Source organism: Diadema antillarum, unplaced genomic scaffold (assembly GCF_040938485.1).
Source record: "Diadema antillarum isolate AM-2024a unplaced genomic scaffold, OU_Dant_1.0 seq00001372_RagTag, whole genome shotgun sequence".
In the NCBI taxonomy this organism is placed as follows: Eukaryota; Metazoa; Echinodermata; class Echinoidea; order Diadematoida; family Diadematidae; genus Diadema; species Diadema antillarum.
Window position 1 is genome coordinate 122,157 of NW_027272133.1, and position 13,516 is coordinate 135,672.

A 13,516-nucleotide genomic window follows, 5' to 3' on the forward strand; every position below is an offset into this window, starting at 1 on the left:
AAAACTATATGTGTGTGGACATTTGCTTTGGTATTTTAAACTTTCCAATCCGGCGATCCAACGTTTATCAATATTTTCAATTAAAGGGACTGTACAGTACTAGTTGAGGTAGGGATTCATGTTTTGAATATTCCTAAGTGAGATAATGAAAAGCCTCTTATGAAATATGAAAGAGCATGTAATTTTAAGAAGGATTCAACGTTTATTTGACGAAAATTGGTTTTCAAATGGCTGAGATATCCAAAAAAGTGCTAATAATAAATGGCGACATGCCCCAACTTTATTAGTATCTCTTTGTTTCTCATTGTTTTTGGATATCTCAGCCATTTCAAAACGGATTTTCATCGAATAAACTTTTGATACCCCTTAGAACCGCATGCTCTTTGACATCTCATAGAGTGATTTCTGAATATTACGTTAGAAGCTAAATCTTCACCTCGACCAGAACTGTACACACCCTTTAAAAGTATATGTATTTCGCTGTAGAGCACGTACCTCGCGCGGTGCAGTTTTCGTAAACATATGACTATCCAAATGTTGTGAAAAGAAAATGTTACTGACAATATCTTCTTAATCATGAACACACATTTGAAATCGTAAGGCTATGTAAGCTGTAAGTTTATCAGTATCATAGCAAAAAAAAAAACTGTCATAATAATATGCATATAACAATCAATGTATAAATCTCAAAGCCTATGTATATCATTCTTCTAAAGCTGCAAAAATTTATGATATGCTAATTGGCAATAGACAGTTAAATGAAAAAAAGTGCAATTCGTAATGTATTAAGCATACTTACAACGCATTATCAACGTTTCTTTGCTTTTACCAAAGCAAAATAAGCGTTAATGAATTAACGAGCGATGAACATGACGAACGGATATGTGTAGGTCTATGCATGGAGTGACAGGGATTGTGATTAATGTGTGATGTAGAATCTAGGAGCTACTTGCACGTGGACGTTAATCGCTCGTGCACCAGTTTCTGCCAAAAGTGTCACAAAAACATTTTGAACATGGATCTCATCATTATCGCCAATAGCCAGAGAAAGACCTTCGTTATTAGTCCATAATGTGTAGTAGGTCCATGCTCCACGTATCTTCTAACATGAATTATCTCATGTTAATCGAAAGCCCATGAGCAGGGATGAGACCGAATACGCACACTGTTTTTTTTTTCCATCACACCAACTGGGTTCTTAATTTGTATTCTTTTGTAAGATATAGTATTAACCAGAAATGTCGATGACGACTAGTATTCCTCCGCCATAATGCAAGGTCTCCCAGTAAGTGTACAGTACGTCTTTACAATGTGTGATGACAGCTTCACTAATAAGCAGAAATTAAGATGGGAAAAAAAATGAAATGACATGTTCCTCACAAATGTGTTGAATGTTTTCCTTGAAGTAGGTTTGATGGATTGATGGATGGATGGATGGATGGATGGATGGATGGATGGCTATATGGGACCCTGCACCACATAACCAACAAAAAGTCGCCGCATATGGATGTTTAGCAATTGAAGGCAAATTCTAAAAGAGCAGACTCTATGATTTAAAATGATGTATAACTCTACAACAATAAACTTTCCTGAAACATCTTCCTAACGAAAAGAAAAGAAGCGTTAAAATGATTTATAACTCAAATCAAATGGACTCCCACCCCTAACCTATCTAAATATTGGACAGAAAGCGCACAATCTATGAAAATGTGTACTGAGAAGAGGCTCTGAAGCACGAAATCTATTCAAACGCTTAATCTTACCAAGCCGTGCTCAGTGCAATATGAATTAGACAAAAACAGGATGTAAAACTCCAGGGTAACAACAATGGAGGGATTGCCAGATTTAGCTGACATTGAGCATGCTAATAGCACAATATTCTATTCATGACTGCTATCAACGTTCGATGCAGTAGCATTATTCCTTCAAAAGCTATTAGTTAGGAATACGAGGAGTTTGTTAAAGCTTTATAAAAAATGAAAAGGGGCTTTAAATACTTGGCAGTACATGCATAATTATGTGTTATTCCTTGAGCCGCTTACCTGGATATGGAGATATCCATATGATCGATATATGGAGAAATGGAGAAAAAAAAGTAAAATTTAGCATTTTCACATGACCTTCGACCTTTGACCAAGTGGCCAAAAACTTTCCAAGAGAATTTTTATCTGGTAATGCATTATACACTGAGTTCAAAGTGTATCTTTGGTCAAAAAATATTTTTTGATATGTGAAAGAGATGTATTTTAGTAATCTGTTGCACCAACAATCAGAAAAAAATGTTACATATAAAAAAGAAAAAGTATATTTTGATATAGAAAATAAGAACTAAATCAGTGAGTCTGAAAGGAAAGACTATCAACTTTCTTTTGTTTTCAGGACCCAGCAAGGGATTAAGGAACCAGCAAGAGATTAGGCAACCTGGGAACAATAGCAAAGTTATAGTCTTCTTTTCAGACCCATTGGCTTTAGTGGTATGTTTATAATTTTAAATGTATTTTTCTTTGCTAATATCGAACTTTTTTTTTCTGATTCTTGGTGTAATAGGTTACTGAAATGTAGCTCTTACACATATAAAACAAAAATATTTTTTTTTTTTTTGCCAAAGATACACTTTAAAGGAAATACATTTAGGTATTGCATAGAAATAGGGGAAATAGTGAAGTTTTGAGCATTTTACGTTGACCTTTCATCTTTGCTCTTGATCATGTACACCCGACAGTTGATAGGCACAATTACGTCCACTCATATTTCAAATTTCATTAGGATACCTCAAACGATTATTTTAGCTAAGCTCTCCACAAAACTGATTACAGACGGAAGAACCGGATGAACAATCCAAAAATACAGTATGTCCCCCCCCCCCCCCCAAAAAAAAAAATACAACGGGGCCCTATGCAATGATATCTTTAAAAATGTTGCATCAATCTAAATAAAAATTCAGAGCTATAGAGCTATAAGACCCTGAAGTAGCACTTAGACAGGTGGATCATTTTGGATGTTATCAATTCGAAAAATTGATTGTAATTTTTTGGGGACATACTGCAGTATGTCACACAAAAATTACAATCAGATTTTCGCATTGATAACAAACAATATGATTATTTTTTTTTCAATGCTACTTCAGTTTCTTGAAATATAACATCTTAGGTCTATTTTGCAGAAATCCCCATTCGATTTGGTTAAGCGGTCACAGAGAAATGTGGATTGTAGTAAAGCATGTCATGAGTCTGATTCTTCCAAGTTTAGCACTTCGATGATTTTGTGTGTGAGTAATAGACAGAACTTGGACAAAAGAGATTCCCGACATCCTCTACAAAATTCCTCATTTCTCTATGAACACTGAAGCACTTCGAATGGGGTTTTCTGTAAGATGTGGGCAATGAGTTATAGTTGCATACCCTGAATTTGTATTTGGATTGATGCAATTTTTAAAAAGATATCATGGCATAGGGCCCCGTTGTAATTTTTTTGGGGGACATACGGTATAATACCTCTCCCGATACTCTATTGCGGAGGCATAGAATGGTTTCATGCCATTTTATAATTAGATTCTTAAAAACATGTAGAAGAGAAATGTTGAGAGGCCGCTTCTCTATTGAAGTCATGCTGATTTCAGCAGACATGTTGCTCATTCAAACATGCTTTTCAACGACCCTATACAGCGTGTATCAAAAAAAAAGAGAAGGTAATTCAACTTTGAAGGGCTACTGTTTTATTATTGTTAGCTACGGAGAGCGCGTTTTTATTGTTGTGAGGAAGGGGAACTTTTCCTCTTTCCATTCATACGTAATTATGTTGACAAAATGTCATGCATGACTGAGCACATGAACTTAAAGACAATGACAGATTGCACTTTTTCCAAGTTTGAGTGTCACAAACGAAGGAACGATGAATGTCTCACTGAATGGATGCGATCTCTCGATGAAAGTTGTCAAAAAAATAGACCAGCTTGCACGAGTGCAAGTTTGTGTTTATGGCTTGTGTTTAGAGTTTCTTCTAACATTTTATGGTCTATAACCTTTATAGCATGGCCACTTAACCCATAACTTACTCTCACAAAGGCAAACCCACACAGTCATTTTTTTCCTTCCATATTCAACACACAGCTCGCAGCGACAAACGATGTCTTGAATATGAAAAGAGAAAATGGATAGTGGGTAAGCCTTTGGGGGAGAGCCCAAGTTATGGACAACGTGGCCATGTTGAAGATTATGAACAATAACAGGTTAGAAGAAACCCTAAACACAGCTGACCTGCAGTCGTGCAGGCTGGGCTGTTGTTAATTTTGACCACTTCCATTGGCAGATATCCTCTCTAAAAATCGAGTGAAAATATTCACTCTTGAAGGAGTGAATACAAAAAAGAGTGAATTTAGAGTGAAATTGGGGTGAATTTCGGGTGAAAATGTTCATTTTCACTCATTTTAGAGTGACGTCAGGGATCATTCCAAAATCTTCGAAGTGATCCCTGAGGTCACTTCAAAATGAGTGAAAATGAACGCTTTCACTCTAAATTCTCTCTTTTTTGTATTCACTTCTTCAAGAGTGAATATTTTCACTCGATTTTTTTTAGAGTCATCCATTCAGCGAGACTTTCACTGTTCCTTCACGAGAACACTCAAACTTGGAAAAAGTGCAATTTATCATTGTTGCAATTAAATTTCACGAGCTCAGTCATGCATGATATTTGTCAGCATAATTAGGTATCAATGAAAAGAGGAAGAATCCCCCGTTCTTCACAGTCAACATAGATTGTTCTTTGTTGCAGACAAACGTGACTCCAAAGTTGGATTTCCTTTCTTTTTTTGACACGCATTGTACATACGCGAATTGAATATCTATTCAAATGCATGTCTATAAACAAAAACAAAAACGTTAGACATTTCCAAATACCTTGCGCTTAACACGAAGAAAGAACACACATATCCATGTGTTATTAAAGGTCCCGAAAAAGACAACAAATTGGCAGTTTAAGATGCAAAATATTACATCCAGGAAAAGAAAAAAAAAAAACCAAAATGTCACTCAGTACAGTTCAACATTTTTTCCGCACAATGTGGAAAGCCAACAGTAGACACTGTAACTAGCTATTAAAACAAAGTTACCCTACCCCCTCTCCTGGGTCCCTTGGGGGCACCCCTAATTCTGCCATGAACAAACTTGAAACTACAGTCATCAATGTACTAACTCATAGTATTAACTTAGCTCTATCACTTCTGGTTCTAGAGAAGAAGATTTTTAAAGATTCCTTAATTTTGGGGGTTTGGGCCCCCCTGGGGGCCCCCTGGGTGGGGCATGGTGCCCATTTAAAGAAATTGAGTTTCTAACCCCCTAGGGATGCTACCTGCCAAGTTTGTTGAAAATTGGTCTTGGGGTTTTCAAGAAGAAGATGAAAATGTAAGAGGCTTACACACGACGCACGACGGACGCCGGACGAAGAACGATCACCTTTACATGTGATCTTTCATGAAAATTAACAACCAAAACACGATCCATATATACAACTTTATACTTATGTATGTGCCAATTTTGTATTCCTTATTTTGGGCCAGATTCATGTGAAATTCGTTGTTTCAATTTCCTTCAAACTATAGTTGTGCATTAATTTACCTGTCTATAAATTGCAATCGACTGAAATTGTATTAATGTTTCTCCCTATAGTGGCAATGGTGCCAAAGTCTTGATCGCCGTTTGTTACCTTCCATGTTTGCCCTGTCAGTGCAAGTGCAAACATCATTGTCATTTGCAGAACCATTTTTGTAGCTAGAGTTGTACTTACCACAATGCCTTGAATGAAATAAGTATGATGTGGTCGCCGACATAAAATCAACACAATAATGCCCCACGAAAACATAAAGAAAACAGATTCTTTTTCCAAAATGTTATCATTGCCCAGATAATTTTGCTGGTCTTGATGTTAGCTCAGCATCGCGGGCCCTTAGAGGCTACAGTTGAATGAAAAGACCAACCTATTTTCAAGGCAAGTAGTTAAATATGTGCACCACTGCTCAATGAATTTGGATCAATTCCTAAGAAGCGTTTTAACCTCATGCTCATCTCACACACACACTTACAACCATACACATGTATACAATATATGCATGTGTGTATGTATGTATGTGTGTGTATGTATGTGTAAATACATATAATCATGTATTTATAAATGTGTATAAAAAACAACTCTGGATCCAGCTTAAGACATTGTGTAGATAGCAATGTCAGCAGTAAAGTCTGCGATTGAATGGGATATACAGGCGACTCCCTATTAAACGAAGTTTTCTTTCGTTTTACCAAAATGTTGTTATAACCAAACAACTTAAGAACACAAAGATACATAATAGATGGCTATATTTGAACCTTAATTTTCATTTCATTGTATCCGATATTTTGTTTTATAAAATGGGTTCAAGAATGTAGCCAATAGGAAGCGCTGAAATGAGACACACCTCCTTCCTTTACTTCAGTACAACTGCACTGCCTGTAATCCTATGGTAGATTGCCGATCGTCTGTGCGCGCGGCGGCTTCTTTGATGAATTGCATGCATACGCGTACGCGCTGTCAATCCTGTAAACAACTTCTAGTTCGGGCTGCCGGCCGGCCGGCCTGTCTTCCGCGTCCCTTGTGCATAACATATGTGGCGTACGTACGTATACTGTACTATACGTACACTTTGTACAGTACAGTAGACCAAGCGTTATGGGACCGGGCGCGTACATGGAGTCACTTTGAAGAGCAAATCCAACGATTTAGCAGGTTAATTCTCACGCCGTTTTCAGAGTATGTTGTCTAGTAGGCCTATATGAGGAGTCTATATCAAGTCTGTAAGGTAAAGGGTGCATATTCTATGTAAAATAAGTAAGTTTTCATGCGGGTGTCCGGAAACCCAACCCCCCATTATACTTATACTGTATGTGCGGGACTTCCGCGATGTGCGACGTGCGTAAAAGTTTGGGACGAACATCTTCGGACGTCTTGACCCACAAAGGTACGTGAAAAACGCTGAAAAATGATGTTAATTTTCGAATTTTCGACCCATTTTATAAAACAAATGATATAACCGTGTGTGTTATGACGGGAGAGCACTGTAATACAAGTGAAAACTATTACGGAAACACAAAATGAATTGCCTCTCTGTGGTCGTGTGACTCGTTAATAAATTATGAGCGTAATGTCTCCCTAAAGCTGATAGTTACATAAAGCAGAGAGTGTGTGTGTGTGTGTGTGTGTGTGTGTGTGTGTGTGTGTGTGTGTGTGTGTGTGTCATGGCTGGTGGAACCATGGGGGCCGTGGGGGCTCGGGCCCCCACACTTTTTGTGCACCATACAAGGGAATACATAAGGTGCATCACTTCGGGCCCCCACACTTTTTTTTTAACCCGGAAGTACGTAAGTGGCACACTGAATAGAAATAGATAGAGGTCTTGAAGTGTGAGCGCGGTAAGGTTATGTTTTTCCACTGAAAAAAAAAAAAAAAAACACGTTTTTTTTTTTTTTTTTTTTTTTTTGCTTGTCAGCAGACAAAACCCGGAAATGGAAGGGGAGAGATGAGCCGAGGACCTTTTATTTTTTTTGCTTGTTAGCTCATGAAACCCGGAAGTGGGCCCCCACACTTTTGAAAACGCTCCGCCGGCCCTGTGTGTGTGTGCTGATATGTGAATTCCCTAAATATAAGACTTCTTCAATTTAATACCTTATTGTCTTACAATCTACTTAATCATTTCACCCGGGTGTCTAAAAAAAAAGGTTTGTAAGACAAAGCCCACAGAAATCACAAGATAAAAAGTTGTACTTCATCGAACATCAAGTGTATCAATATTTATTAACAGTTGCACATCATATGAAATGCTTTCATGAACACCTACACAAGACAATGAGTAATTGCCACGTAATAGTGCAAAAATACAGTATTTACTCTCCGAACATCAACAAGGATACAGCTGTTTATCTATCTCTATGCATTATTTTGGCAAATGTAATTGATGTACAGACTTCATACCATGTCTTGCAGAAATAGCTAATTAAGTCTCTTTACATTTTTTTTTCCAGCAAACTCAGGATGAAAAATGTTCAAGTTGATCAGAATTTGGTCGACATGAAAGGGGACCATAAAAGAAAGCAAAATGAAACCACATTCGCTTTGTATCCCAACGCAAAAAATACTATTTGTTCGGGGATATTGACTTTTGACCAACCATGATATTGCAATAAATATGGGTACTAAGACTACTACCTTGATTTTTCTGAAAACAACTGATGGAACTACGAAAATGTAGAAATGATTTAACTTCTGATGCATATTTCTTTTTACAATATGTAGATAAATTCTATTTTACATATGACATATAGAAAAACATAAGAAGTTGTTATTCTCACTAAAATTTCATTCATTGCAGAAAACAGAAAGGAAGAGTAGAGACATTTTACTTCACAATGGTCCATTCTAAATTTGTATAAGCAAATCATTAAAAATATGGCTGTATATACTTCTTCTACACTTGCAAGGTTGATAAAAATACAAATGTGATTTATTTATCTCCATTTCAATATTCCATTTTATTTCCATCTGCAAACCAACACCTCAAGAATCTTATTAATCAACACATCATAGATTGACTTGCTGCTCAGCTGGATATTGTGCTTGGATACAAATGCTCTATCCAACTGCTGAAAATTCACCCACAATGTATCCGTTACACATATATGTATAGCGAGAATTATGTGCTATAGGTTTTCATTTGAAAGACAACAAGACTAAAAGGATTCTACTTAATCAAGATTACACGAAGATCTACAAGCACCACAGTTTTCTCAGTGCTGTTGTGGTTGTTGTAGTCTCTCTGTCTGTCTTCAAAATTTGCTTGCGTTTGCTTGTGTTTGCATGTGATGTACATGTGCAACTTTATGAAACCAGGGCCCCGTTGCTAGAAACTTTGCGTTTAAACGCAACTTGCAACTGATTGTCACTGGCCAATCAAAATCATTGTTGCATGCATGTCTTCTTAATAGGGCAGACCCTAAGCCAATCAGAATGGTTGTTTCAAAATTAGCAATTATTTGCAATTGATTGCAACTTTCTTGCAACGGGGCCCAGTTCAAATTAAAGGGAGATGTGAACTGTAAGACACATCAACTTCCTCTACCATCAAACAAAAACACGAATATATTTGCTCAATTATCTATACATTATAACAGTTATGAAGATCAGGGTTACATCTAGTTTTTGATCAGTGCTACACCTAGATACAGACAGCATGGGTAGTGTATCACAAGGCTGGTAATATATAAAATATGACTTGGGTTATCAATCTTACAGCTAAAAAAAAAAACCCCGATACATTTTGAGTATATCACATGTAAGCATGCAAAATAGTAATAATAATCAAAATACAGAACATATACAAAATACAAATACATCTTAGTAATTACTTGGTAATCAGTTGGGATCTCTTTAAAAAAATTGCATCACAGTATATAATTTGCCTGTGTCCAATTAACATGCAAACTCTGATGAAGAAATTCAAATTACATGTTGTAATAGCTATTAAAAATCTATGAAATGAAGAACGCTGACATCATATACATACAGTGACTGGAATTTCATGTCTTATTCTGTTAAAATAATTCAACGCATCTGAAATGAAGGCAACAGACTATGTTATTTAAGGGCTGAGCATCAGTGATAGCGTCACTGCACACAGGCAGGGCTGAAAGAAATCATGCCTTTGTCTTTCACGACCATGTTTCAACTCAGACTATGTTCCGACCAAACGCATGTGTGATCGGTTTTATGCGAGTATTCAAGACGCACAAGAAGTGTATGCAGTGCACTCCCGTTAGACGGTTATAACGAAATTTCGTTATAATGAATTAAATCTTCTGGTCCAAAAATTATCACCATTAAAGTCTATGGTACAAAATTCGCTTATAACAAACACGGTTATAGCGAAATTTCCGTATAACGAAGTCTTTTCCGAGCGCCACAGACAAAGAAAAACAAAAGAAATGTGCTCCACTATAACGAAATGCGAATTGCTTTCGAAAATACGTAGCGGAACAAGCATTTATAGCGTCTCTGCATGGGTGAACGCTTCACACCACGTGTGTTCGCTCCTTGTGTCACGCACAGTTTATTGTATTTATTTGTGTTTGTGTTTGTTTGTGTTTATTGTAATACAGTTATCCCATCACATTTCACATAGCTTTCCAGTGTATAATGAGTATTCAGCAAACATAATATGATATATATACGTGGTTCCTTGTTTTCGTTATATATTGTATTTGTTTGGTTATAACGAAATTTCGTTATAACGAAAGAAAACTGCCGGTCCCGAGCATTTCGTTATAACGGGAGTGCACTGTATATGTAAGCTGCCACCTTGAAGCTGCCTCCTAAGCTTAAAAAACCTGTCACTAATATGCTATCAAATCCTAATGTGATTGGTTACTATGTGTAGAATGCTAAATCTGTGTTAATACTGATTAAAGAATGAAAACAGACAAAACAAAATCCCTTAAGAAATGATGGTAAACTGTGTAATTAATACCAAGATAAAACTTCAAAACAGTAACTAAAATCAAACTAAAAATTTGCCCTAAATTTTACTTGCACTTTAAGGACACTGGCATATAAACACTGTAAGAATAGAATTGAATTTCATAAAAGGTTTGTGTATTTTACACATTGTTTGTAGAAATCGTTTAAAGCACTGAAATGACATGATCACAACAGCACAAAACTATATGTCCGACATGAGAACTAGTGGCATACACATTCAGCAGGTTAAAGGACAATACAGCAAAAATTGTGGGAGGGGAAAACAGACAGATACTTCTTTATAGGCAACTATCGTAACCATGAATGGTTACAGCTCGTTATTCTGAAGGTTCGTTATTCCGAAGGCTCGTCAGTCCGAAGATTCGATATTCCGAAGGTTCGTTATTCCGAATTTCATTTTCGGATCAACAAATCTTCGGAATAACGAACCTTCGGAATAACACCACAAATGTTCAGGTTAACGAACCCTTTTTCATTTTTGGATTAACGAACCAGTAGGTATAGGGAATTTGTGTGTTTCGGATTAACGAACCTTCGGAATAACGAACCTTCAGAATAACGATCCTTCGTAATAGCGAACCTTCGGAATAACAAACAGCACCCACCATGAACAGCTCATTGTACAACAAATAAAGACTTTGATGTCAATCCTATTTCGAGTAAGATTTACTTTTGAAATTGCAAGTCTTATAACATGTATTCAACTTTCCGACATAAAATGTGTACCACTTCCATACAAATTCATAGCAGTAGTGGTCAAAGTACTGCTAGATGCTGGGCAATGTGTTTTTGCATTTTTCTCTGATCTACAAGTAAGCATTGGTGCACTGTGATGGATCCATACAGATGAAAATGCAATTAATCTTGTCATAGAATATATTTTGAGCATAAAGTTCTTTAAAAGCGTAAGTAGCATTTTGCCCTCCCATATTTTTGTTCCAATAAAGTTCAAGACTTCCTTAGAACATTGCACACATGAACAGTTCTGTCAATTGCTGAACAGTGGTCATTAAACAAACACAATATTTGTTATACACCTGATAATGACTTCACGGTGTATCATCTTGTGATGTGTGTGGTTGTATTTGTCAAGAAAAAGGAAATGGATGCAAAACAAAAACAAAAAAAAAAAACCAAAATAAAACAAATGCTTTTCAACCAGTGTCTCTTTTAACTTAAAGCTCAAGTGGTGGATCCAGGTGGGGGCACACTGGGCACGCACCTGCCTTTATTTTTTGTTGAAACAAAATAAATAAAAAGAAAAATAGAGGGGGAGCACGTGCACCCCCCTTTAATTTTGTAAAGGCGTCCCCTCTTTGAAGAATTTCTGGATCTACCCCTGAGCTCCTCCTTAGCAGAACTCAAAGGATTAAAATTTTGAGTTGTGGATCTTTCCTTCCCTTTGTATTATTCTGATGTCATGATCAATTCTGCCATTTCCCTCGATCACTATCACTGATTTGACTCTTAAAGCAAACACTGCATGTGAGAATTCTTTGAAACAAGCTTAGGGTAGACACTTAAATGCACAGCTTGACTTAAAATGTTCACTCATCCAAAGCTATGGTATACACTGTTTGCGAGAAATTACTCAGATTACACCACAAACACAGCATAGGATTCAAGTTTTTATGACGTACATTGTCTCTTTCATACACAGTAATATATATAATTATATATATGTATTTATATAAAAATGGGGATGTAGTGGAGTAGTTCTCAGAAGAGCTGGCATGGGTTGGGTACAGAAGAGAAACCAAAATGTCTTGGTGGCCTCCAATCTCTCCTCTCCATAACTGTTTGCTTGCTTGGTTGATTGCTGCTACTATTTCTTGGTTACGCTGCTGCAATGTGACACAAAGTAGAAACAAATACATGCAAATTAGACCACATACTGCCTTGGACAACGTATACATTGCATACATGTTGCATACCCTCTAAAAACTGCAAGAGACATTTTCTGCAATACAAAATTCAAACCAACAAAGACAGTAATTTTGAAGAAAAGCTGATAAAATTAATACCATCAGAATTTTAATCAGACACAAACTATGACTTGCCCTATATGAGCATGATTATAATTGTGTCAATCATCTTTGTACATTTACTTATACATGTGCATACACACAATACACACTTTTCTGTCCAGATCGATGTCTTTTTCTTCATGGAAGCGAATAATGCTAAGCTTTTTTGAGACACAAAGAATAATTTCCTTAAACCAATCTAGTCTCATTTTATAGACTGCATAATTTGGAGATCAAATTGTCTATCGGGATACAAGCTTAGTCATCACTTAACCAGTATGCAGCATATGTAGGGTGGGGGAATTTGGGGAGAAAAGAATGATAAATACATTAAGAGCATTATCCTTCCACTTAATGATAGTATATGGCCTCAAAAGTTAGCACACACAGGCACACTCACACACAAACATGGATGCACAGACACACTAGGCGTTTTCACATCAGCCCGATAAAAATCCAAGCTCGAGATATTTTTCGCGATTGCAAATTAGCGCGTTATTTCATTTCCTATTCACATCAGCCCCAACATTATCAAATTGCGTGCTAGTTCTCATTAATTATCCTGCTATTTCGGAAATTTCCCGTGTTGGACTCGAGAAATTTTCTTGATCAATAAACGCGCTAATTTGTATTCACATTATCAAGTAGCATGCTATTTCGTGATTGGGTTAATTTCCCAAGTCAGAAATAGCGTGCTATTTCGAAACATTGGGCTGATGTGAAAACGCCTAAACAGACACTCACAAAAACATTGCTTTATATTTAAGACAAGATACTGCATGGATTTTTTTGTCAAAGGAATTCTTTTCATGTCATAATTCCTTTATAAAGGACCAAACTCAATGTGAAAGCACAATTCAAAAAGAATGAATTGGGTTAATTTAAGCAATGCAAGGATCAATAGGACACAGGGAATGTGGCAAGGTCACAGG

General features: G+C 36.6%; 1 protein-coding gene across 5 annotated transcripts in view; it reads right to left on the bottom strand.

Moving 5' to 3' along the window:
* Positions 1-7,796: 7,796 nt before the first annotated feature.
* The window catches only part of LOC139708766 (band 7 protein AGAP004871-like), a 100,707-nt gene continuing 94,987 nt past the window's right edge, over positions 7,797-13,516 (bottom strand). For all 5 annotated transcript variants that reach the window (XR_011709385.1, XM_071620715.1, XM_071620712.1 and 2 more), the window contains one exon: positions 7,797-12,401. Coding sequence is in view for 4 of the 5 variants with exons in the window: in XM_071620715.1 (XP_071476816.1) it covers positions 12,383-12,401 (19 nt within the window). In the remaining variant the exon portion in view is untranslated. The remainder of the gene's footprint in view (positions 12,402-13,516) is intronic.